The sequence below is a fragment of the Cucumis sativus genome, chromosome 3 (genome assembly GCF_000004075.3).
Source record: "Cucumis sativus cultivar 9930 chromosome 3, Cucumber_9930_V3, whole genome shotgun sequence".
Taxonomy (NCBI): domain Eukaryota; kingdom Viridiplantae; phylum Streptophyta; class Magnoliopsida; order Cucurbitales; family Cucurbitaceae; genus Cucumis; species Cucumis sativus.
The window spans coordinates 14,081,032-14,107,969 of NC_026657.2; the positions used below are offsets into that span (position 1 = coordinate 14,081,032).

Consider the following 26,938-nt stretch of genomic DNA (forward strand, 5'->3'; position numbering starts at 1 on the left):
AGATTCAGGTGCTTCATACAATACAGTTGGATTCTCAAAAGAGAATATTTTATGAATCATCGAATCTAATGATTTTGGTAGTGTGGAAATGGGAAACAAGATCAGCTCAACTAGAATAATTGTGTTAGGTAACATTTGTGTGAAGACAAATGTTGGTTGCACCCTTATATTAAAAGATGTGCATCATATTTCTTATTTACGTCTTAACTTGTTATATGTAAATGTCATTGGCAAAGAAGGTTTTTGACATACCTTTGTTGATGGTAAATAAAAATGATCCAAGGGCTCAATAACAACTGTTGAAAGGTGAATTATGTTGCTCTCAGTACGAAATGAATTTGAGTATATGTATTTTCTTTAGCTAAATGCGGTTGAAAAAAAGAATTTCCTAATACGTGGCATCAAAAGTTAGGACATATGAGTAAAAAGGATTAAATTGTTGACAAGAAAATTTCTTATTTTTGAATTATGTAACAACATTTTAAAATAATCATATATATAGCAAAATCTATTAATGACAGATTTTTGATTGATAAATAAGATTTATTATTACAAATATACCCTTGACTCAGAATTGAAACTAATTTGTTTAAATAGTTTGGACATGATTGATATACGTAGGGATAGAAAACATAAAATTGAAAGAGAGAAAGAAAGAAAAAAAAAAGTGAAAAGTGAGAGTGTGAATTGGGTTGAGGTGGCGTATGAAGAATGGAAGAGTCATGTGATGTGTGCTTTAGATTTCAAAGTCGAAGTCGAAGTCGAAGTCAAGAATCATTTGAATGGGGTAACGTCTTTTACTTTAACCAAAACCCTTCATTATACGCCATTGACGATGACACACACTCACATCATTTGAATTTTATAACTCATATGTAACTCCTTCCATATTATATTTTATATCACACCATTCATTTTTTTCAACCACTAATTATACCATATAATCTAGAAATCAAAGCAAGGAAACAGGTAGATTCTTGTTATAAACTACAAATTTAACCAGAAAGTTTTTTTTTTCAAATAATTAACAAAAGTAGAGTACATTCAAAAGAATAAAAAAATCAAGAGGGTGCTTTTGGTTTCGTGCAAAGTCATGTACCACTTAATTCAGTCAACCTACGTGACCTGCCATGTCAATGCACGCGTAAATTTGGTCAAATGTCAAGACTATTTCATTGTCTTTAATATCCTTTAATCATTTATTAATAATGAAATTATATATATTTTAGGGATTTTTTTAAAAGTAGAACAAAGCGCGAAAATATTTATACTTATAGAACAATTTGAAAAAAAATATTTCTTGAGAAAAAGATGATGGAAAAGGAAAAAGACAAGTTGTGGAAGAAAGAAGATGAAAAGAAAGGAAAACCTAAAATACTTTTTAAAAAGATGGTCAGCTTCATGAGTTTTTTTTATTTTTTTACACATGATGTAAATATTTTCGTGTTTTGTTATATTTATGAAAATCAACCTATTAAAAACATACTTTTGAAAAAATGAAAAATAAATCTTTAATTGAAATTGGAGCTAAATTTTAATATTAATGATAGAAATATAACTTTGGTTCGCTTTAAATTTTATTCATAAAGTTGAACTTGAGTTGATGTTGTATTTTTATTGATTTAATGCGATATGGTTCAATATCTAAAATTTGATCATACGATTTTTTATCGATTAGATGCTTACGCTTGGTTTGAGGGAAGCATGTGATGTTGGTGAAGTTTGAGTGTTAGAAGAAAGTTTGTGTCTTCAAAGAAACTTCGATTTTCAAGGGCGGTCGACTACAAGAGTTAGGAAGTCTTCTAGCTCTTAGAAAAATTCTCTCTAGACCTTCTAGAGTAAAAAATGTTCATCTATTGAACCACATAAATTTGGGTTATATTTAGCATTAGCTTGATTCTTGGCTCACTTGAACTAAAGTTCAACTAAATAATATTTAATTGAACCAAAATAATTAACTTGATCCAAAATAGTTAATTTGATCAAATGGTTATAATGAAAACATGTAGCGTCAGAATTGATCACTTTATGTCTTCAGTTTTAATTTAAAACACATACCAATTTTTTAATTGATCCCAAATTCAATTATTTGTATTTTTTATCGTTGATTTAGTAAATAAGATGACAAATTTGTGATTAGTCCATTCAAACAAAAGGTTTTAAAATAAAATATATTACTAGAAGTGGAATTTAAAAACATATTTTTAAGAAATAAAACGAAAGGAAAACCTTCAAAGGGAAGGAAGAACTAAATTTTATTAAGAAAATAATAAAATTGAAATTGAAATGACAAAGTTATTAAAGGATTGAAAATTAGGAATTGAGATATTAAATAATTAATATAACAAAAATATATATACTAACAAAAAAAAGCTTGCAATGATGAAGAGGCAGACCAACAAGTGAGTGTGATAGCGTGGCATGAAGCCGTAGACCCCATACATTATTTAGCTCCTAAATCGTGTACTATATACACAACTTCACTACGCTACTTCTAACAATTTTTTTTTTGTCAATAAAAGTCAAAATAACACTATCTTAAAAGTTAGGTTTAATTCTTACAATTTGATAAGATCTCATCAGCAGAGTTTAAACTTGTTAAATACTTGGCTTAGTTGCCTTGGACTTAAATCATAATTTACTAGTTTCCAACCAAGGTTTTAGTCAAAAATCTACATGAAGATATCAGTAAGATTTCGATAGAAATCATGAAAAATGTATAAAAACAAAAAAATAAACAAAAGTCAGATAAGTAACTGTCTATACTTATTTATATTAATGACATTTTGATATTTATTAATGTAATTGTGATATTTGTTTTTGAAAAATTGTCAAAAAATAATAATAATATTGATAAAATATAATATTATTCTTGAAAAAAAAACTGATTTCTACACTGTAATGAAAATATTGACTAAATATCATGATCAATCCATCAAAATTTTAAAGGGACAAATAAGAATTTAATGTTATGTCCTCGACACGTCAAAAATCCATAGAAGCAATTTTTAAAATACTAAAATATTTGTAAAATTTTAGATTCTATAATTGTGGATAGAATCGTTTTATTAACACTAGACATTGATAGTGTATAAGTATCAACTTTCTATATAATTGAAGTATTTTGAGTTATTTTGTCATTTGAAATACATGGATATTATTGATGACTGGTTTAATTAATTACCCTGCACAAGTCACCGTTAAAACATAAAAGATAAACCCTTCACAAGTGATAAATTGCTATAAGCGAAAAAACGGATCCCATCCCTTCTCTGCTTCTACCATTTTTGAGAGATGGTTTATACATTTTGTCCTAAATATTCAACAAGAAACTCGTTGGATTTACAGACCCAACAACTAATCGATCCATTACATGGTGCCTTCATTCACTTACATAAGTCAAATCATAATTCTATTCCATAGTTTCTTAAAAAAGAATGAAAATGACTCCAAATGATATCCTATCAAAAAAGTTCACAAGCTAATACAAAATAATGTAACCGATGTATAGTGCCAAAGGTTTCGTATTCTCTCAACACTATTCCAATTACCATCCAGCCTTTCCAATTACTCTCTTTTCTCCATTAAGTTTTAAGAGATCTCAAAGCCAACCTAAACTGGCACCAACCAGAAAGTTAGAGATTCAAATCAAACTATATATATATATAAGGTTGTAATAATTCCCAAAGGAAGTCACGCCATAACACTAGGGATAAGTCTCACAGTTAAAACTAGAGCTCTAAACCCAAAGAGAGAGAGAGGTACACAGATGCTAATCATATTCAAAATGTATTAGAAAAATTTAGAAAATGAGGTTCCAACTGAAATGACAAACTTAATAGAGAAATCTTTCAGTGGGATGACCTGAAATGCTGGGATACCCAAATATTGACATAGACCGACATTTCTTAGTTAGGAAATTGGGAAGAAAGAATCTTAGAGAATCAATAAACTTCCCTTTCAACCTCTAGTTTACTTCAGGATGGAAAACACAAGTTCATATATTTGTAACAATCCAAACCCGACGTAAACTATAAGGCACTACAATCGTGATCTACAAATAATGATACGCTTCCTAGTAGCATTTACCTCAAAGCGGCACCTGCGAAAATTTCTAGAATTATGTTGACCTCTCAGCAGCTCGTTTTATTTGCAAAGCAGCTCTAACAACATTTCCCCTAGTAATGATCCCCACCTTTAACATTTAAACAGAAGTAACTAAGATTGATAGAGATTTTAAATTTTATTGGGCTTTAAAGAAGAATAGAACAATAAATATTCCTACCAGCTTGCCATCAGCATCGACTACCGGCAATCGACGATATTTTGTTTCAAGCAACAACCTATAAACAATAGATAGTTTCAAACCTCGGTACCCACAGATTAATTAGTAAAAATGAGTAAATATTTTACTCCACAATAAAAGAAATCAGGGTGGTGAAAAATGGTGATCAAATAAAGTAGCGGAATAACATGGGCACCTGCACACTATCTTTAAGAATTAACAGTTACAAAAGTAAAGAAAAAAGAACTACTTGTTTAATTTTTTAAGAACGCACATAAAAAGTAGAATAAAATGAAATTGCATACTTAAAAAAAATAATTGATTAAATATCCAGGTCAAACATTGGAGAAACCATGGATTCTGTAGATTCAGATGGTAAAATAATGCAAAAGAGAGAAATATAAAATGATTACCTGGCAGCATCTTCTAAATTTGAAGTTTCACGAACAGCTAGTGGAGAAGATGTCATTAGGTCTCCAACAACTTTACCATTTGTTTTACAGAGCAGTTTCTGGATCTCATTGAATGTCTGGAAACCATATTCAGGAAAAATAAACTTCCATCACTTTTTAATTAAAAAAATGGCAGGGAACCACCGATCCACATAATTCACGGTCATGATGATCGTGTGATTCTTCTTTCTTCAAGAAATTTACTTAATAAAGGGATGTCAATGGCAGGGCTAAATTCCGCGACTCTTCTTTCTCAAATTAATTAACTTAATCAAGTGATGTCGATACCAGGGATATCTCTCCAAAAGATTTTACTTAAACCAGTGCTGTCAATGTTAGAGCTAATTTCTGGCTCTACCAAAAATCTAAACATAACAACTTTGGAACCATAAAGAAAAGAAAAACTAAGTAAAATGGGAAAAGTCGCCTATATGTAAACTACTGAAGGTGTTCATGCAGTAGATGGACTGAGTTAGACGAGATTCCGAACCAAACACAAATATTCAGTTGCAATTTGTCCAACCAAATAAACCTGATCAGATGACAGCAAAACCCCAATCCGGCTTTAGTAATATTTTGGTTGGGTTAGGTTGTTAGACTTAGAACTTAGTTTTCTTCAATAAAAGATAATAGTAAGCTGAAGTTATTTATTTCAACATTTTGTAAGTAACAGAAAGAAGTGTAATAATTTAAGAACCTATTCACCAGTTTGCACACCATAAATTGAAAGCAGTAGTTCAATGTATCAATAAATATTTCATTTTTTGAAAATGAGTACTCCAAAGATCAATCAAACAATATTTTGGAGTACTTTCCAAAAGGGTCTGAGAACAATATTCTGGAGTAAAAAAATTATTTAAAACAAAAAACAAAACAAAACTTTCTGCTGATTTGGGTTCACACAGCTGAAAACCAATCCAAACAGTGGATTGATCACGTTTTCTGAGGGTGTTTTTGTTAAAAATCCTCATGTTTGTGAAAAAAAAAAAAAGAGGGCAAATAACCAGAAGATAAATGGCACTGCTTACATACTTTCCACGAACTATCCACATCAGGAAACAGATTGGTATCACTCTGAGTACCACCTAATTGCCAATAATAGGGGGGAAATATTATTAAGAGAAGCAATGATTTAAATGGATTATAACAAAAAATAATATTTTTAGAGAAGAAATATTTCATTGATAAAATGAAATAAGAGAAGACCCCAAGCACCCATGGGTGATTACAATAAAGTTTCCCAATTGGAAACTAAATAAGAAAGCAAAATTGAAGAAGCATCTCAAATTTAGGAATTAAAATAAGAAGAATAAAAAAAAAGACTAGTAATTTAACAAATGAAAAAGGAAAGAAATCCAATTTCAACAGAAAAATAAGCAAAGAACAATTCCTCGTGTAATGGTGATTTCAGTTGAAACCCGGGCTATGGGAAGTGAAAATACCTGAAATGGAATCAAGTGCTAATAAGTCATAATCTGAGACAACTCCAACCTGCAACAGCAAAACACAAGCCAAATTATTAAGAAAGAAGAGTAGCACTTTGGATTCTTTGCTAGCCGTACCCTTAATATAAATGGACCAAAATTCCTGGCCTGACTTAAGGGTAAGGCTTTGACCATAGATGCACAAGTGCACCCCAAATCCTCAAAAAAACGAAAGAAAAAATAATGTTGATAATTTTTGCAAAATCCTCAGCGAAACTGAGGACAAAGAGAAGACCCCTTCCCCAGTCCCTTCCACAAGAATATCATCGGACTTTGGTAATTCACTTCCATAGTAAGTTGACAGAGGAAATATAAAAAAAAACGCGCAAGGAGCACAAAAAGGTGAAAAGAAAGACTCTACCAGATTCCAATCATCATCGACAACAGGAAAGCCAGTTATTCTCTTTTCCACCAAGACCTCTAATGCTGTAAGCACAAAAGCCGATGAAAGAACCAATTAGCATTAGCAACTCTAACCAAAACAATTGAAATTTAGTCCCTCAATCAACCGCACCTTCATCAACTGTTGTTGTAGGTTTAACAACATATAGATTCTCCTTTCTCGTCATAAAATCACCAACCGTATATGTTCCTCTGAGCTGAAAATCATCATGATAGAAATAAGAGCAAAACACGACAGCCAAGCCGTCAAACAGAAATTTAAAACATCAGGTCTAAAATAGCCATAAACAAGTCAATTCCCCAAACTCTCCCTCTCTAAAACAAAACATATAATAAACATAACATATAGCTTATATTATACATAGTAGCACCAATAGGACCAAATCGATAATTGTTTATAAGCACTTTCGAGCGTCTGCTTTAGTTCTATGCTCCATTCTAAAATTATGCAGCATAATCGTAGACGGTACAGGTTCTTTTCCACGGATGAATCGTCGTGAAGGAAAAGTATAATCTCTATATTACTTAACAGCCGAAATGAAAGCATATTTTGGCGGTTATGTCCATACTTATTCACGTAGGTAGAACACAGACATACAAATCTTAGTGAAGAGTAGAGATATCGCCTAATTCACTACATAACGGTAGGTCAGCAATTAGAGTGCGGCTTGCAGTAAATAAACTAAAAACAAAAACATAATCGTGATTAAGTTGTGAATAGAACAAAGAATATGAGAAGGAAATGACAAACCGGAAAGGAATCAACGACGCCAGCTCCAGAAGAAGCAAGAACCAAAGGCAAGGGAGGTCGAGCGGGGAATCGGTCGGAGATCCCAAACCGGTGTAGCTTAGAAAGAGAATTGGTCGAAAGCAGAGGGCGGGAGCACCATTGTTGACGGTGAGAGTGAGGAAGATGATGAGGATAAGGGCGCGCAAGAGGATGTGAATTGGAGAGAGAGATGGAGCTCATTTTGCTAGATGATTGAGGAGTAACAGAGAAATTCAAACGAATCAATGGCTGATCCAGCGAACGGAAGAGAAATACAACCGGGAAATTTTCAGAGTGAAGGTGGAATCGGAGAATTAGGTTGTAATTAGCTTCCGATCCGTGTAAGGATAGGAAACAAGAACACTTTTCCAAGAGAAAAAAAGGCGTTTTAATGGAGAGAAAAATCCCCGTCTAGTCGGTCGGAGATATTGAACGTTTCGGTGACTTTAATCAATGAGAGGACACACGATGTGTGATGTTGGGGTTTTAGCCTTAGAGTTCAAAAATAATATTATTTAGTAATTTAAGTTCAACACGTAATAATTGTTGCCCGAGTTTATCATGAATTTATAGAATTGAACCGACTCTAAATGCTTTATGCAATTTTTTATAATTTAAAAACTCTAATTTTCTTTTAACATGAACTTCCACTAGATGCATTCTGATACCACGTTTGATAAACATGAAATATCATTATTTTTCTGAAGCTCAAACATCACTTCAAGTTAACTCAATGGTTGACAACCCCAATCCATCCACATATTCAATTGGATGTAGATCTCTTTTTGGATTGGATCGACTCGTTTAACGTGTATTTGAATCAATCCTTTCGATTAGCCTAAAAGTTCAATCTTACCCACACACGTATAAAAACCGTAAAAAAAAATTAAGAGATATAGATAGAAATGACAAATTTGGAGGTAGCAGTTGGAAATATAGCAAAAATTAACATGAATAAAATTTTTAGCAAATTGGGGATGTACAAACTTATGGTGTCTATTAATCCCGACTTTGTCCTCTTATTCTACTGTATTTCATAGGTAGGTTCGAAGTATGGAAATTCTCAATTAGTTATCTTATTCGAAAATTCAATCTTTAATAAATTAATAAGATTTCAAAATTATATAATTAATTAATCTATAATATATATTTTTAAATTAGATTATGAAAATATTGATTTTTTAAATTAATGTATTTCTAATAAGTTTTGAAAATATGATTTTTATCTTCTTCTTTTTTTCTTTTTGTTATTTTAGATTATATTTGTATATGTATATTTTCTATCTGTTCATAATCTATATTTAAAATATTCAATTAATATATGGTAAATTTGAGATATTATTATAGGATTAGATTATTAAAATACAGCTCAAATTTAAATTTCTCAAATAAGTATTTCTAATAAGTTTGAAAATGTGTATCTTTAAAAAAAAAAAATTCTTTTTTATTATTTTAAATTGTATCTTTACATGTTTATTTTTAAATGTCCACCATCTATATTTAAGAAATTGTTAATAGATTTTTATAGTTAGCTTTTTAGAAAACGGTTGTAAATATGTCTTTTATATAAGTTTTTGAAAGGTTGTAATTTATGTTATTTGATTTTATTATTTGAATGTTAATTTGTAGGTTATATCTTATTTGTTTAACATTGTTTGTATATTAATTACATTCTTTATAACTAACAAGTTTTTTTTATAGCTTTAGAACTAATAGTTTTACAACAAGCAAAGACTATTTTTTATGGTAGATGAATTAAATATTTTCGGTATCTTGATTATCGTATCGTTGAGGTATATGTTTCATTTCAAGAACTTGTATAATGTATTTAAGGTAAACTTTTTTTTGTCTTCCAATCTATCTGTGTTATGTTTTCGTGGTTGTTAACTCTGTATCAACGGGTGTTGCATGAAGTACTCACCGTATTTAATGATTATACACAATTAACATTTAAGGATTCTAGACAGTGAATTTATAAATAGCAAATATAACTTCTACTTTAGTCATTTTCTAAGTTTTTTCATCTTTTCAAGTTTTGTACCAAACTAAATTTGCTACAAAATCTTTAATTACAAAAATTCAACCCTAGAAAATTGATAATTAGATTTAAACTTGTTTTTCAACCATAGTAAATATTAAATTAAAAGAAAATGAAATGGGAGTTTACATGTAATTCTTTATTTCATTTATTTATCCATCAAATTTTGTTGTATCAATGGTTTTTATTTAATAAATAAATTTATTTTGTAATTGATCATGCACTAAATTTCATAGGGCTTTGGCAATGTGAATGCCTTAGGGTTTTGATGGCTTAAGTTGTTGTCTTTGCATTCTCTTTGTTGATTTTAACAAAATATTTGGTAAATTAAATTAATAATTTCCTTTTAGCAAATGAGTGGAACTTGAGAAGGCTATAATTAAAAAGAATAATACACAAAGGGATGTGGGACTCAAAGTGTAGTAATAGAAAAAGTTATGTTGTTTTAGGAACAAGGGACACAGAGGGTAAAAAAACTTTATACAAAACTGAATAGATGTAAGCTTCCTGTTAGGGGTGAAATCGAGTTGGATTGGGGGACATTCTTAACCCAACCCATATTTTCGGGTTATTTGGAATGATAACCTGAATAACCCGAATTTAGTTTTTAACCCAACCTAATTCAAGTCGGGTTGTATATATAAATACTTTTTTAAAAAAAAAATTCCGTTTTCTAGTTTCTAATGGTTAGAAAAGTTTGAAATTGTTACATTTAAATTTCAAACATACATACAATAAATTCAAAATTTATATACCTCTAATTTGTTTTTTATTAAAATAGTATTTACCTCTAATTTATTTATTTATATATTATATTAATGTGGGTTGGGTTGGGTTGAACCGAATTTTTCAACCCTCCAACCGAGACCCAACCCAACCCAAAAAAATAAAAAAAAATTAACCCAACCTGAAAAAATAAAAATAAAAATTAACTCAACCCAACTCATATTTTAACCTAACCCAACCCAACCCTTATAACATGGGTTGGATAGCCCAGGTTATTCGGGTTTAACCTATATTTGTACACCCCTACTTTATGCCCATGCATATTTCACTGTCTTGGTGTGTTGCACTAGCATCACTTTTGTGGTAGAGCCTAAAAAGTTTAACGCTTAAGTTAGTCCTTATTTGATCATCATTACATAAGGGATTTAGGAAAACCAGTATATTGTAAAAGAAAACTACCTACATAAAAAATTAATGTATCTAAAATAAATTTAATGGTTAAGCATGCTTGATACAAAAACATAGAAATATAGAGAAGTTGGAACTTACTTTCCTTATTTACTTTGTATTTACTAAGAAGCCAAAAAGATTATTTTTGGGAAAGAGATATTTTTTTTTCTTTCATAAAGAGTTTATGCAAAGAACTTATGTTTCACATATTTGTCGTCGTCTTTATACAATTCTTCCCCTTTCTTTCTTATGAAGAAAAGAATGTTGGACAAATGTTGGGATACGTGGGAAAACATCTCACCTTCCCTCAAATAACTCTCTTAGAGGAGGTGTTTATGTTCGGAATCAAATGCCTCTAAACTTATTTGATGGGGTTCTAATGCTTGAATATTACAAATGTCTGTGTTTGGGATGCATAATTTAAAAATCTGAATTTTCTAATTTTGTTTAGTTTTTTTAATTAATTATATGTCCTAAATTTATTTGTATCAAATTTTAATTGATTTTTTAATATTTTGTACCTCTAATTTAATTTATTGACTCTTTTGATTTTAATAACAATAATATAAAAATGAGAAATTTTAATATTAGATAACAATAATTTTGATTACAGTTGCATTAACATGATTGATCTAAGTAGGAATATTAGAAATCATTCACAAAATATAACAAATTATGTAATCATATATTTACGAAAGTTCTAATTAAACAACATTAAAAATGGTCTAATATGTTTCAAAATAAACATAACCAAAAGGGTCATTCAAAAGTGGAAGTTAAGTAGAGTTACATTTAACTATAGTTATGATTGTCTTTCTATGACACACATACAATGTATTTTAAAATACTTTTATCAAAAGATGTCTAAATAAAAATGAGTTTTTTTAAAAAAAAATTAAAACACTTTTTCTTTAGTCAATCCAAATAAGTCTTTAAGTCTTCTACCTAAATTGACTAACGAAAAAAATGAAAAATATAATTAAACTAAAGGAAAATTGCATAGAATAACATTTTGAGAATATGATATAGCAGTTATAGCACATTGCTTTAAATTTTGCAAATATGGCAAAATTTTCACTTCTTCATCTTAAATTTAATATTATTCCTAAACTACCCTTCAATAACTTATTTCTCTCACTCTTTTTAATGCTCTATTCATTATTTATTTATGCTCTCATTTTTTAAGGCCCTAATTATTTGTTTATTCTTATATTAGAAAAATTATTTATTCTTTATGTCTTAATCTTACTTTTAAAATATAAATAGTACAATAATTGCGATATGAAATATAATATAATGGTTGTTGATCGGAGTAATTTAACTTTATTTGTGATTTTTTTTTGTTTTTACTTTCTTCAACGTGTATTTTGAGTTGAATTTAATTCCAAATGATTTTGTTTTATTTTTTCACATTATTTTTTTTGTTTTACTTTGTCTCAGTTTCGTATATCAGTGTTCTGATATATTTATATTATATGTATTAGTTGGTTAATATACTTACTACGTGATTTTTGTTTTTTCAAATTTTATGCAGTTCATTAGATTATTATTAAGTATATGAATGATGTAACTCACTTTATCATTATCAAGTATATCAACAATATATTATTAAAGAATATAAGTAAAGTGAATCATTATCAAGTATATGAATCAAGTTTACAAGTGTATGTCAATAGTATATCAAATGTATAAATAGGACTTCAAGCATATTAAGTGCATTTAATCAATCAATTGTATAAGTAAATAATACAAAATGTATATGCAGTGTATCAGGTGTATCAAACATATATTAGTAATGTTTCGGTACGAGTATATCAAAGAGTATCAGGTGTATAAAGTGTATCAATTGGTGTATTAGGTGTATCAGACGTGTATAAAGTGTATCAAAAGTATATTAGTAACGAGAACATTTGTGACATTTTACCTCTTGATGTGTGGGCTGGACTTCGTTTTTGTCATTTTTGCAAATAATAAAATGTGTGTGATATAGACTTAATTATTATAACTTATTTTGTCATTTTTGCAAGAATAAACCATGGTATATATGTGATATATAATTACAATTTTCACTATATTACCAATATATTAATATTTAATTTATACTCGAGATAGGTTATCAACCTTTACCTTGGAAAAATATAATAAAATAAACAAAATCTCCTAAAATGAAGAAAATATTAATTTTAAATAAAGAACAAAAAAAGGAACATTAAATAAAATGATCTAATAATAATAGTAATAAATACTCCCCAAGAAAATAAAATAGAATAATGAAAAAATACATATTTTAAAAAATATTTATTGTGATTAAATCAAAAGTGTATATGGGATGACTAAGAAAAAAAAAAGTTTTTCAAAAATTCATTTTTATTAATTTTTCAAGGTTTGCATAAGTAGCAAAAGAAAGTGGTGGTCAGAAGTTCATCGACCGAGTTTGTAAAAAATGACACATAGTGATCGATCAACAATGGTCACTAAGGTAGTGTTTGAAGTTGATAGATGATTTTCTAGATTGAATTAGAAAAAAAATGTAATCGAGGGACTTGGATAGTGTTTACTATTCAATCCCATGGGAAAGAGTGTGGAAAGTCTTGGTGAAGATGGTCAGTGATCAATGGTGAAAACGATCAATAGTTGCCAATTTTAAGACAATTGGTTAGTCATCGACCATCATGACAATCGATCGTCAAGGGTTATGGCTATTGATCATTGACCATTAGTACGATCGCTTGTTAATAGGCATGAGATCAATAACTAATGAAGATTGGTTGTCGTTGATCAAAATGTTCATTGACAATCAATGGTCATTCGAAGTTGATGATCAAGATCTGGAGCTGACGGTTAAAACAATTGGTTGTTGTGACTGTCGATCAATCATCGTGGTTGATTATGAAGTTGGCTAACAATTGTTGCCAACGATCATTGATAAGATGTTAAAGTGAAATTTTTTCTAAAACATATGACATTAAATAATTTTTTTAAAAAACATATTCCAAACTCACTTAATCCCAAGAATTTTATTCCACCGGGACAAACATGAGTTTGGCTTCAAATGTCAAACCCACTAATTTCAAAGTCATGGGCCAAACACTCCCTAAAGGAAGTTACTAATTTAAATTAAATTAAATTGAATTAATTATTGATTAAATCATATTTAATTAATAATTATTTTTTAATGAAAAATTGTCAAAAATAGAACATTTGACAAAATATTTACCCTTCATAAAAAAATCAAGTGTAATTAATTTTGTCTTTTAATAGTTTTGTTGTATGAAGTGTTAATAGTTTGTTAATTTTTTTAATTAAGTTAAATAAATTAAATTTAAATTATCAATTAATTTTGCAATTAGTTAGTTGCTAAATTAAATATATTTTATTTAATTAATCCAATTATGAATCATATTTGTATATAAATTTATTTCACAACCGATAATTTTAATGCACATTATATACGCATTAAATTCTAACCTATAGTTTTAATATGAATATAATTCACATTAAATAAATATTTGAAGTCATTCAAATATTTTATTTTCTCATAAATTAATTTTGAATTATATCCAAAAATAAAATTTTATTATAAAGTTTAATTAAAATAGAATTTTATATTATAATATATCACCATATATTATATTAATTCTCAAAGTAAATTTGAACATTTCAAATTATATAAAATCAATATATATTAATTTCATTACTCTTTACAAATCAGACATAATGAAACTACATATCAGAAGTTACAAGAATATTAAATTAATTAGCTAAACTCATTAATCAATATTTGTTAATGGTGTGTACACTCCACTAAAAACTCGCAACTGAACTCTCACTGTAGCTATATTTTACCCCTAGGTTACTTATAATCCTTAAATATTAGTGCTCTTATAATGAACAACTTATTTATGGTCCAACCAATAAACAAAAATCTCTCTCATGTTATAGATAAGGTAGAACTCTTTGTTGAAGTCCTAGAGACACAAATTTCATCTTGTGTGATTATGTTTTCAGCTTCTCACTCAATCTTATCCCCAAAATGATAAGCATATTGAGTCGATAATCTGGTCATTCTCACTCGTACAAATCAAAAGACAATCTTGAGTGTATTAAGATGAAGTTACTGAGGTCATTTTAATGAAATAGAAACCTAACTAATTAATGGAGTTATATCTAGTGGTTACTATTCTATAATCTAGTCTTATGTAAACTCATTGCATAGGATACCCCCACTTGCGTGTCACCTACATGAAAGCTTTTTTAGATTATTGCATTTGTATCAAATACAAAGTGAATTGTATTCATAGTATTACCAAAATAAGGTACCCAATATTATCCCTATACTATAGACTCTTTAAGCTATATATATCTCAAACATTAATTCATGCATGTCTCTATATACAGTTAAGGACTCATCAAACAACCTAGAATGTTAGTTTATTGAGATAGAACTAATAATCAACAACACATTATTAAAATTACAAAATTAACAATTTATTAACGACGATCAATGAATTACATTTACTATATACTAGTTTAATTTATGACATAAACCCAACAATTATTTACTACTTTATATTGCATTCCAATCTATTCAAAATTTTACTTTAGTTACTTTTAGTTTCATTAGGTCATATTCGTAAACAATTTAAACATTCATTAGGTCATATTCGTAAACAATTTAAACAAATGTTAGTCATGTGGGTTCGATGCTCTAAATACTTAGAGACTATAACTTCATTGACAGTTTATGTTTGCACTTAGACTTAATTCACTCATATTTTTATCACTCGCACATTTGGTCGATCAAGTTTTTGGCACTGTTATCAAGACTAGAATATATATATATATATATATATATAGATATATTTTAATTATGTTACTTACTGCAACCCCATTAATCTTATTTCAAGGAATAATCTAACATTTTTTTTGTTTTCTGCTTTGCGAGACAGAGTTGGTGCATACAAAGGAGGTAATGCATTTTATTAATTTGACCATGAGATATAGAAAGAACCTTTCGCCACATGAGACAAGAGCAAAGGCGAAAGCGTTGGAGAAAAAAAATTAATCGCAAAAGAGACCTCTAAAGCAACCACATTCGTGCAACTTGTGCCAATGGACCTTCTTGTAAACAACCCTCCCATAAACAATGTGCAACAAAAATGAAGAAGATCCACTGTTGCAGCAGCAACAACAACACAAGATGCAACAATAGATCATATATTATGCTGCTCCTGTATTTCAAACTTTAGACACGGGCATTCTAGAACCAACAATTGATGTGCCCACATTTAAGATGAAACTCCTGATGTTTCAGATGCTGAACTCATTCAGACAACTTGACACTTGACAGTGAATGTATAAAAACACGAATAATTTCACATGAACATAAACTCAAATTTAATTAGAAAATTGAAATACCCGTACATTAACAAGATTACAAATAAACAGATCTATTGCAAAATAATTGCTAAGCATGCTTTTCAAATAAAAAAGATAGAAAATACACAAATTTACTGTTGGTGAGGACTTTAATTCTACAAACATCTTTAGATTGAATGAACATCACCAAAAAGGAAACCTCTCTACGATTTTGAGATCTTTTCAGGTACTAGGTCTTTTAGAGCCAATTTGGATTGATAATTGAGTAATTTTTTTCACACAAGTTTTCTCAATTATCACACACCACCCTTCTTCTGTATTGGAGGTTTTTTTATTTAACTCGAAGAAGATGTCAAGATAGTGAACATGAGAATCTTTCAACACGTATCAAAGGGAGTACATGGAAGTTATCCCTCTATTTTAAATTAATCAAGGGTTTTTTAAAAAATATAACAAAATCGGCAAAATATTTACACTTAGAAAAAATTTTAAAACAAAAAAAAACCTACAGGCCCACAAAGAGAAATACAAAAAATGCCTCAGTCAACATGCAAAAAAATATAACAAAATCGGCAAAATATTTACACTTAAAAAAAATTTTAAAACAAAAAAAAACCTACAGGCCCACGGGGAGAAATACAAAAAATGCCTCGGTCAACATGTGAACGTGTAATTCATCTTCTAAAATCATGATACGCTATCATGTAGAAAATGATACACGATTGTGTAGTTCTTTTTAACGATGCCAAAAATGCTTCAAATCAAACGATCGTGTTGACTATGATATGTGGTTGTTTAGATTATATTCACACGATCAGTTCTTTTTAAACGATAGAAAAAATGTTTCAAATATAAACAATTGTGTTGATAATGTTAAAAGATTATGTTGGTTAAGGAAGCCATGTTTAAATCATGTCAAAGTGATATTTAAACTGATATTATGAAATAAGAGTTGTAAAAAAAAAAGGAGAAGATGAAGAAAGAAAGAAATTTTTTTTAATAAAAATATAATAACAAAGATCTGGGAAGAGCGGAAGAAAACGATAAAAGAAGATGAAAAAAATCACAAATAAGAAAAAGAGAATGATTAACCGTCCACAGTATGAATAGCAAATATAGAATTTATAGAAATATTTTAATGATTTCACGGGCCTTTCTTATTTTTTTTATTTTGTTACGTATTTTGTTGTGTTTTTGTTAAATTTATCAAAATTAACCCAATTAAATTCATATTTAATTAATTAGTATGATTTAAATGAATATTTATGTTGTTTTCATTTAACTAATTAAATTAAATTAATTAATTCTTTAAGTAATTAACTACTGATATTTAATTTAGTCCCTATTCTTAATCATATTGATATATATTTATTTATCTAATAAGTTATAGTTTTAATTTGTATAGCCACGTTACTTTTAAACATATTAGCTCACTCACCACGAGCTATTTTCTTTGGAAATTTTTTTCTTAAGTATCTTTTACACGGGACACTATAGAAGGACTTAAAGCTAAGAACTATTTAATATGTATTGTAATACTTTAAAATTAATATTAAAATACAAAAATCAATAATGTGAGGATAGTATGTACCTAAGTAAATGCACCGATACTTATAAGTTCAAATATTTGATTTCTTTTATATTTTATGTTTTGTTTGTGGTTTGAACTCACGTTGTAAGATCGCCTTTCCTTCTAGCAATGTAATATGTTTGAAAAAAAAGATCAATCACATCGGTTATATAGACTAGTATAGGTATAAATTCTTTTGGAAAGACTATGGAGTAGTATAATGAATTTTCTTTCTTTAAAATTGTTATGGAGTAGTATAAATATACATTTTTTTGGAGAGGGTTGCGGAATAGTAAAATTGAAAATACTTTTTTTTTTTTAATAAAAAAGTTTATTCTATTTTTAAAATTCTAGTGAGATATATTTTTTCTTTTTATAAATAAGTTTGAAATTTGATTCTCTATTCTTCCTGAAGACCGTCACTGGCAACCGAAAAAAGTTACCGTTACCGGTTAGACTTGACCTCGTCAGATGGGCCGCAGTGTATTGCGATGGACGGTTGAGATTTCTTAGGTAGATTTTTTCTCTAGGGTTTACCCAGAACTTCCCACATATATAAAGCCTTACATCTTCTCCCTCTTCCTCTTTCTTTTAGTGCAGTTTCATCTGCCCTCCAAACCCTCGCGTTTTTTTTTTAATTTGTTCACCGTCTCTTTCTCCGTCGCTCTCTACGTCACGCGCCGCCCCGCTTTCCGGCGGCTACTCATTTCTCCTATCGGGTCCTTCCGATTATCTATCCTATCCATTTTTCACTATCATTTATCTCATCCTGAAAAATCATAACCAATTATTCCTTTCTTTTAGTAGTAGGAAGATTTTTCCTTCGGGGTTGTTTATTTTTGCTTCAATTTCCTATTATCTTTAAACGGTTTTTGTTATCCTCCCCCGGTTGTTCGTTGCGTTTTGCTGGCCTTTTTTGAGTGTCTGAAGATTCGCCGTTCATTCATTCCTTCTTAGGGTTTGTTTCTGAATAACAAAATTAGGAGAGGGAAGTGAGGAGAAAAGAAAAAAAGAGCAAAAACAAAAACATATTAATTCATTGAAAGATTTTTTTGAACAGAGTGAAATTATTTCCAGTATGGCGACTCAGGTGCAAGCTCAGCCTCAGAATGCTATTTCCGGCATCAATCCAGCGGCGAATGGCGGTGCCAATTTTGTCACTACTTCTTTGTACGTCGGAGATCTGGACCTGAATGTCACGGATTCGCAGCTTTATGACATTTTCAATCAGGTGGGCCAGGTAGTTTCGGTTCGGGTTTGCCGAGACTTGACGACCCGGCGATCTCTCGGTTATGGCTATGTCAACTACAGCAACCCACAAGATGGTCAGTTTGTCTTCACTTTTCTTCATTTCCCTCTACTGTTTAATGTAATTTGTTTCATTTTTTTTAGTTTAATATTTAGGGTGAACATTTCTCGTTCGGCTGATTGCTTGGGCTAGTAAAATGTAGAGTTGATATGTAAATATATGTGTGGATCATGTTTATTAATTCATTGATTTATTTCTCTATCTGAGATTTTTGAATCCCAAAAAGTTAAGCTTGTAGCAATCTAATGTTTAGTCGGGAAATTAGTGACACCAAAGTAGATAGCTTGTATAAAAGGTCGGATGATTGCTTTTAGGGTCCAATAATGAATAATGTTTACTGTATGATGGTTATTTCTTTCACTAATAAATTGTAAAACGCCAGACTGTTTGTTTCATTCTGTGGAGAATTAGAAAGTCGGGCTGTGGGTGGACTAGGAGGAGATGCTGTGGGTCATTTTGTTGCGTTGTTTGGGCTTCACTCTTCAGGATAAGAATGTTACCTTCTACGGTCTTGAAGTACATCTGTTTGGAAATGATAATGCAAATAGCATGAGTACATCTTAAATGTTCCATATCTCAAGTTGATGGTTGCTAGTCACACTACTGGGAGGATCTGAATTTGTTAGATTGTGATGCATATTTTATGATTTCAGATAACTTTGAACTAGAAACTTGATACAAGAATTTAGTTTTATTATTGAAAGCTCTATGGTGATTTGTCCTTCATTGAATGACAAATGTTCCATGTAACAACAATTATTTATTTTCATCACCATATACACCTGTAGCAATTTTGCTTAATTTTGGGCCTTTGGCTACCTTTATGTAAATTCTTTCACAATTAAGTTTGTGCCTTGAATTGTTTAAGCTTTTCATACTGATGTATGTAGTATGGACTCCTTATTCTTGGTGAGCTGTCAGAGTCCAACACGCGAAAATCTATGTCCCATATTATTTTTTTATTATTATTTTGGCACAAGCACACCAACGAACATACACAAACACATTAAAGAAACCCCAAACCTTTCAAATCAACAATGACCCTGAAGAGGGGTGGTCAGCGTCGGCAGCAAAGGGTGGGAGATTGAGCATCTTTGACAGTGGCAGTGCAGAGAGAGGAGAATGGGGGGGGGGGGGGGGGTGAGTAGGGGGAAGAGCAAGGGGTGGCTGTGGATGTGAGATGAGCAGAACAGTGGAGGGAAAAAGAAAGAACGTTATTTAGGGTTACGTTCTTACTTTCAAATGGGCTTTTGGCTTTATTACATTCCTATGTGATGTGTCTGTTGGGTTTTTATTTTATTTATTTTTTAATGGCCTTTTCTTCTTCGTTATTATTTACAAAACATTATTTTAATAATTAATGAAAAAGGTATTTTGGGTTTGGTATTGTTGATATAAAATGATGTCCTATTTTTTTTTTAAATTTGCGGATTGTAGGTCCTTGTTCTTTCTTGTCAATTGAAAAGTAGTATTTCAAATTATCATGCGATTCAAACAATGAATTTCATATTCTAATACCTCACTAAATTTTAAATAGCCACGTTTTTTTCTCTATTGTAATCCTATTTTGCCTGAACAGCTGCAAGAGCATTGGATGTGCTGAACTTTACCCCTTTGAATGGAAAGCCTATTAGAGTGATGTATTCTCACCGTGACCCAAGCATTCGCAAGAGTGGGGCTGGAAATATATTCATCAAGGTACTAGTATTTTTCATTTTATGTTTATTATCTTGTCCATTTTATTTGAATTGTTTATTTGATTCTGTTCTTGAGTTAACTTTTCACTCTAATTTTCAGAATTTAGACAAGGCAATTGACCACAAAGCTCTACATGATACATTTTCTGCATTTGGTAGTATCCTGTCTTGCAAAGTGGCTTTAGATTCCTCTGGCCAGTCAAAAGGCTATGGTTTTGTGCAATTTGACAATGAGGAGTCTGCTCTGAAAGCTATTGAGAAGCTGAACGGTATGCTGTTGAATGATAAGCAAGTTTATGTAGGACCTTTTCTTCGTAAACAAGAAAGAGATGGTGTTGTTGACAAATCCAAATTTAACAATGTATTTGTAAAAAATCTTTCTGAGACTACTACTGAAGAGGATTTGAACAAAGCTTTTTCTGAATTTGGGACACTCACGAGTATTGTTGTGATGAGGGATGCTGATGGCAAATCAAGATGCTTTGGATTTGTTAATTTTGAAAATGCCGATGATGCTGCTAGGGCAGTTGACACCCTTAACGGAAAGTTAGTTGATGATAAGGAGTGGTATGTTGGAAAAGCACAGAAAAAATCTGAAAGAGAAGTTGAATTAAAGCACCGGTTTGAACAAACTATGAAAGAAGCAGCTGACAAGTACCAAGGGGCAAATTTGTACATTAAAAATTTAGATGATAGCATTGGTGATGATAAGCTTAAGGAGCTGTTTGCTCCATTTGGCACAATCACCTCATGCAAGGTTGTAATAATATTGCAGTTTAACTCATGACACTACCTTTGGTTTAAGCCTCTTGTGGTTAAAGTATTATGGTTATTTTGTGTGTTTTAGGTCATGCGCGACCCCAATGGCATAAGCAGAGGTTCTGGATTTGTTGCATTCTCAACCCCTGATGAGGCATCTAGAGCTGTGAGTAGATGTGCTTATTATTGTTATTATTTCTATTTATGATTTGGAAACATCCATACACATGGTTAATTTATTTGTTGTGGATTATCCACTCATATATGCTTGTCATTAATGATACAAAATATGGAAGGACTGTAATAGTTCACTTGGTTTAATTGATAGCTTGTGGAGATGAATGGCAAAATGGTTGTTAGTAAACCATTATATGTAGCACTTGCACAGCGGAAGGAAGATAGGAGAGCCAGATTGCAGGTACTTCCGTTGATGTTTTCATACTTATTCTTGGCATTACCATTGTATTGTAACTTCAATTGTCAGAACTTGTAACATCAATCTCTGATGGTTGCTTTCTTCTTCTTCATCTTCTTCTTCCTTTTTTTTTTTAAATAAAAAAGTTTGTCTAACATTTATGTGTCATGACTTGGTGCCTAAATTTGTCTAACATTGTGAGTCATGACTTTAATATCTTTGAGTATGCCCTGTAGGCTCAGTTCTCTCAAATACGGTCTGTTCCCATGCCTGCTTCAGTTGCCCCACGGATGCCAATATATCCCCCTGGTGGACCAGGTATCGGACAGCAGTTGTTTTATGGTCAAGCTCCTCCTGCAATGATTCCTTCCCAAGTAACTACCTCCACCAGGCCCTTTTTCATTTTAATTTCATATTCTGTCTTTTGTTCTTGCACCAAACTAGTGGTCAATAGTTGATGTTCATATTTACTCATGCATCTGTGATTCGATCCTTCTATGCCATCTGGAAAGTGTGGTGTGTATGGTTAGCCCTAATTTCTGTATTATTGTTTTGTGTCTTACGGGTATTGTTTTTGCCAGGGTGGGTTTGGTTATCAGCAGCAGCTTGTTCCTGGTATAAGGCCTGGTGGAGGACCAATGCCAAATTTCTTTGTCCCAATGGTTCAGCAGGGTCAGCAAGGCCAGCGCCCTGGGGGCAGACGTGCAGGAGCTGTCCAGCAAACTCAGCAGCCTGTTCCAATGATGCAACAACAGGTTGGTGATTTTTTCTTTCTTTATTTTCTCTGTCTGTTGGGCTTCCTCTTGTTGTTTAATGTCTGTTTTGGTTGGTTCATTGGGCGATAGATGTTGCCTAGAGGAGGACGTGTCTATCGCTATCCCCCTGGAAGAGGATTGCCTGATGTTGCTATGCCTGGTGTTGCTGGAGGCATGTTTTCTGTTCCATATGATATGGGAGGTATGCCATTGCGTGATGCGGCACACTCTCAACCTATCCCTATTGGTGCACTGGCTTCTGCTCTGGCAAATGCTACTCCAGACCAACAGAGAACAGTAAGCATTTTCTGTACTATAAATGTAGTTTTTGGATATCACACCTTGACGAAAGTTGGGACTATTGTCCAACTGTGTCTCAGATCTTTGTATTATACTGTTGAACGAAAAATAAAATAGAGATTGAAGTTTATATGAGAACATGTGCAGAAAGATGGAAAGTATATGTAAGCCTTTTATAGGATAGTTGTGGTGTTTGAAGTCTTACATTGCTTGTGATTGATGTGTAGATGCTGGGGGAGAATCTTTACCCGCTTGTGGAACAGTTAGAGCCTGACAACGCGGCCAAGGTAACTGGAATGCTTCTGGAGATGGACCAGACTGAGGTTTTGCATTTACTAGAGTCCCCGGAAGCCTTGAAGGCGAAAGTAGCTGAAGCTATGGAGGTTTTGAGGAATGTTGCGGCAGCTCAGCAGCAGCAGCAAGCTGGCAATGCAGCAGATCAGCTAGCTTCTCTGTCGCTGACGGAGAACCTCGTGTCGTGAGTTACTTGTGTTCATAAAGCTCCCTGATTCATGAAATGAAAATGTAGTAGTTGTGTGTGATACAATTGACTGTTTTTTTAATTTGTGGAGACTGCAGTACTGGCATAATTTGTTTGTAGTACTGGCTTTTATCTCTGAAGACTTTGCTGACATTTTCTTTTCTTTTTAGTTTTCGGTTAGCAGTACTCTCTTTTTCCCTAGAGGATGAAGGTTTTTGTTCTTGTTTTTTTTTTTAAACATTAATCCGACTTAGTGCTCTACTCCACTCTCTTGTGTTATGTGTTTTCCCTACTTCACGCTTCTTTGAGCAGGCATAAATGGTTTCTCGTAACTGGGAATGGCTGGCTTCATTTTAGTAGAATAAAGATCTAAAAAGTGGGGGTGGAGAATTTGATTGTTGAGAGTTCGATTTATTCGTTTAATGAATTTGTTGAGACTTCTAATTTTCTTCTTTAGAATGTTTCATTTTCCTTATTTCTCTTTCGTAGCATGTTTGGTTGTAACGGTGACTTTTTTTAAATATGGCGATCTATTTACTGCGTTGGAGGACATTGATATATGAAGTGTACTAATGAGTAGTGAAATAGCTTCTAAATACGTCTTAACAGTGTACACGTTCAAATTTTAAATCTCTTATATTGCATTCAAAATAATATTCAAAATAATATTATTAAGTCTAGTTATCGCCAAAAAGAAAAGAGAAAGATCTAATGGCATTGAGTGAAGGAATTTTTTTTCTAACTGAAGAAGCTATTTCGAAAAATGGGCATAATAGGTTAGATGATAAATAAGTTGTACTCAAATATTTTTGATCTAAACGGAACCAAATCTGATCTAAGTATGTGAAATTCAAATAATGGACCGGTGGTTCAAGAGTTATTCTATTGGAGATTTGAATTGGTTCAAAGAGCCCGGGGATGGTGGTGGAGCTACGTAAATCTTTTCAAATTTGATAAAAAGTTATAAAAAAATGTTTAATATCACAAAACAATCAAAGTGAAACAAACATACTCGATTAATCTTCAAAATTTAATATGTAAAACTTTTACTACAAATTTTGAAGTTATATAGGACGGAGAGATCATATTATTTATTTAATCAATTTAGTAAAAACAAATAACTTCGAGAGACAAAATCTAAAATTTAAAGGAAGTAAAAAATTGAACCATAGAAATTATTTAACAAACTTGGAACCAAAATGATGAACTTTTTTTTTCATTTATTTATTATTTTTTAAAAAGAAAAAGAAAACTCATAAAATGTATAAATATCAAAATAAATATTGATAAAACATTATACTTTAAGCTTAATTTTTGGAAAGATAGAGAGATGGTGAAGTTGGGGATTAATTTAATTTTTTCAAAAATAAATTCCGTTTTCGTAATTTGATCATAAACTGAGGGTCCATTTCGCAACGCCAAAACCCTAAACAAACAAATCATATAAATACCCTTCAGCAGGTTTTGCCTCCCGCTTTCACCATCTGTTTACAATTGAAGTCCTTCACTCCGATACTTCTCTCAAGCCCTAGCAATGGCGGCTCCGATCGAATCGGTGCAATGTTTTGGACGTAAGAAGACGGCGGTTGCCGTCACCTACTGCAAGCGCGGCAGGGGCTTGATTAAGATCAATGGCTGCCCAATCGAGCTTGTTGAGCCAGAGATCTTGCGCTTCAAGGCCTACGAGCCCATCCTCCTCCTTGGACGTCACCGTTTCTCTGGTGTTGATATGCGCATCAGAGTGAAGGGTGGAGGTCACACCTCCCAGATCTATGCCATCCGTCAGAGTATTGCCAAGGCTCTTGTTGCCTTCTACCAGAAATACGTGGATGAGCAAAGCAAGAAGGAGATTAAAGATATTCTGGTCAGGTATGACAGGACTTTGCTTGTTGCTGATCCTAGGCGCTGTGAGCCCAAGAAGTTTGGTGGTCGTGGTGCTCGTGCTAGGTTTCAGAAGTCATACCGTTGATCGAAGAGTACTAGGGAACTATTGCGGAGACTTGTTAGTCGGTAATGATAATTTGTTTTGGTTTTTGAGTTTACATAGCTTTGAAGACTTTAAAATTATGGTTCTGTTTATGCTTTAGTATAAGTATTTGGAATTTGAAGACTTGAGTTTTCGTTGATATCGCGATAATTGCACAACCAAAATGTTTTTTGAAACATCTTGATTTTCTGTTTGTGTTAGATTATTGTGCGTGCAAAATGGACCACAGTTATCTTATGTGACAGATTTTTGTTGTTGATGATGATCATTTACCTATTGAGCTTTTTGTTATTTGGGATATCTTTTAGATAAGTATTTGTCTATTGGGGCTCTTTAGAGTTTCTGAAATATCTTTAGTACTTTTCTTTTTTGGTTTCTTTATTTCTATTGTTCTTCAATGCGTCTGTAAATACTACCTGGGTTATCAATGCACTGCCCTTTGCTGAGGATTTTTTTTTAAACAATTGTGCTAATGTCTGCCTAACTGTGGAAAAGTTATCCAATGCTAACACAGTTGAGCCAACTCTTGATAATTTTTGGCTTTAGATTCGGAGATTTGTATGCCTTTTCTCCAACTCTGTGAACTTTGGTTTCCTAAGGGCAGTTGTTTAGATGTAATGTTTGATGGATTGTTGATTAGGTATTGGCTTTTCTTTTCCTACTGCGAGGGATGGTCAAGTTATGAATATGGTTTGACATTGTCTCTTAGGTTAAACTCCATCATAGATCATGAAACGAATGTCAAAGGTGTTTAGCTTATGTGTTAGTACTTTTGAGATAAACAAACCTACATTCTTAAAATGTGAGTTTGCCTTTTAGCTCCAATCTAACATAATTGTTCTTGAGCCAATTTTCTTATCTATATTAGGGTTGAATGGTTTTTTGGTTATTGTCCCTTAATTATTCGAAAGTATTTGACTTCTTATTCAATTTTAATTAATGACAAGCAGTTTATTTTAAATCCGTTGGTTGTGAACTAGTCATATGGTTGTTGGTTCACTGAATACTTTTTTCTTACACTGTTATTTAAAATCGATTTGTTGATTATTTTTTTGTTTCCTTCTGTAGAAAACCTATTTCTCATCAACATTAAAATCATTGATGATATAATCTAACTAGATTATGGAGGCAATTTTGTTTAGAACGTTATTTCTGCTCTAGGTTTGATATGTTCTATTTAATATACAATTGTTCTTTTAATCATAAAGAATGATTTCAGGAGGAAGATCAACGATGCTTACTATATTGTTTTTATTCATTGAATATTTCATTTTCACTTTGCAAAAGTATGGTATATATTTTGCTTTCTTGGTTTGAAATTTAAATTGTGTTGATGGTGTGTAAAATCAGAGGAATTCAAAAGAAAAATCATTCATATTGTTGATCCGATAGAGATTTATTTGATGCTGATGTAAATCTTATTGGGGTCCTGAGAAGGAGCTCGTTAAGCTCTAGCACAATGTCCCAGTAACATAGTGCACAGATGAACTAGCCTAATAATGGTAGTTAAATTTAAACAGTTGTCATTAACTACATCTACGAAGATAGAATAATGTCATCATGTCCCATTATGACGTAATGGTATTATCCATGCAATTAAATTAGTTATATAGTAATTGTCATTTTCATCCTTAAGCTATTATATTTCTCAAACTTATCATTAATTAATTTTAAATTATA

The 26,938-nt window shown here is 31.3% G+C and overlaps 3 protein-coding genes across 3 annotated transcripts; 2 read left to right on the top strand and 1 right to left on the bottom strand.

Moving 5' to 3' along the window:
* Positions 1-3,762: 3,762 nt before the first annotated feature.
* On the bottom strand, positions 3,763-7,904 carry LOC101220279 (CBS domain-containing protein CBSX1, chloroplastic). The gene is made up of 8 exons (XM_004140659.3): positions 7,375-7,904; positions 6,736-6,820; positions 6,583-6,647; positions 6,180-6,228; positions 5,770-5,822; positions 4,699-4,814; positions 4,286-4,343; positions 3,763-4,195 (listed from the first exon to the last, which is right to left on the bottom strand). Exons 1-8 carry the CDS (start codon positions 7,591-7,593, stop codon positions 4,121-4,123), a joined length of 720 nt encoding a protein of 239 aa, XP_004140707.1. The 5' UTR covers positions 7,594-7,904; the 3' UTR covers positions 3,763-4,120.
* Positions 7,905-18,137: 10,233 nt separating this feature from the next.
* LOC101219802 (polyadenylate-binding protein 8) lies at positions 18,138-23,537 on the top strand. The gene is made up of 9 exons (XM_004140657.3): positions 18,138-18,880; positions 20,444-20,562; positions 20,662-21,318; positions 21,409-21,486; positions 21,649-21,738; positions 21,972-22,109; positions 22,317-22,490; positions 22,581-22,787; positions 23,018-23,537. Exons 1-9 carry the CDS (start codon positions 18,634-18,636, stop codon positions 23,270-23,272), a joined length of 1,965 nt encoding a protein of 654 aa, XP_004140705.1. The 5' UTR covers positions 18,138-18,633; the 3' UTR covers positions 23,273-23,537.
* A 1,191-nt stretch (positions 23,538-24,728) lies between these two features.
* Positions 24,729-25,549, top strand: LOC101220038 (40S ribosomal protein S16). The gene has a single exon (XM_004140658.3). It carries the CDS (start codon positions 24,806-24,808, stop codon positions 25,238-25,240), a length of 435 nt encoding a protein of 144 aa, XP_004140706.1. The 5' UTR covers positions 24,729-24,805; the 3' UTR covers positions 25,241-25,549.
* Positions 25,550-26,938: the final 1,389 nt, after the last annotated feature.

What these genes read in the sequence shown, in the direction of transcription:
- LOC101219802 (XM_004140657.3), top strand. Translation starts at nt 18,634, where the DNA reads ATGGCGACTCAGGTGCAAGCTCAGCCTCAGAATGCTATTTCCGGCATC. An exon ending in CTGGAAATATATTCATCAAG is followed by an intron (nt 20,563 to 20,661) that starts GTACTAGTATTT and finishes TCTAATTTTCAG; the next exon opens with AATTTAGACAAGGCAATTGA. An exon ending in ATAGGAGAGCCAGATTGCAG is followed by an intron (nt 21,739 to 21,971) that starts GTACTTCCGTTG and finishes TATGCCCTGTAG; the next exon opens with GCTCAGTTCTCTCAAATACG.
- LOC101220279 (XM_004140659.3), bottom strand. Translation starts at nt 7,593, where the DNA reads ATGAGCTCCATCTCTCTCTCCAATTCACATCCTCTTGCGCGCCCTTAT. An exon ending in ATGTGGATAGTTCGTGGAAA is followed by an intron (nt 4,815 to 5,769) that starts GTATGTAAGCAG and finishes TATGGTTTCCAG; the next exon opens with ACATTCAATGAGATCCAGAA. An exon ending in TCGATGCTGATGGCAAGCTG is followed by an intron (nt 4,196 to 4,285) that starts GTAGGAATATTT and finishes TAAATGTTAAAG; the next exon opens with GTGGGGATCATTACTAGGGG.
- LOC101220038 (XM_004140658.3), top strand. Translation starts at nt 24,806, where the DNA reads ATGGCGGCTCCGATCGAATCGGTGCAATGTTTTGGACGTAAGAAGACG.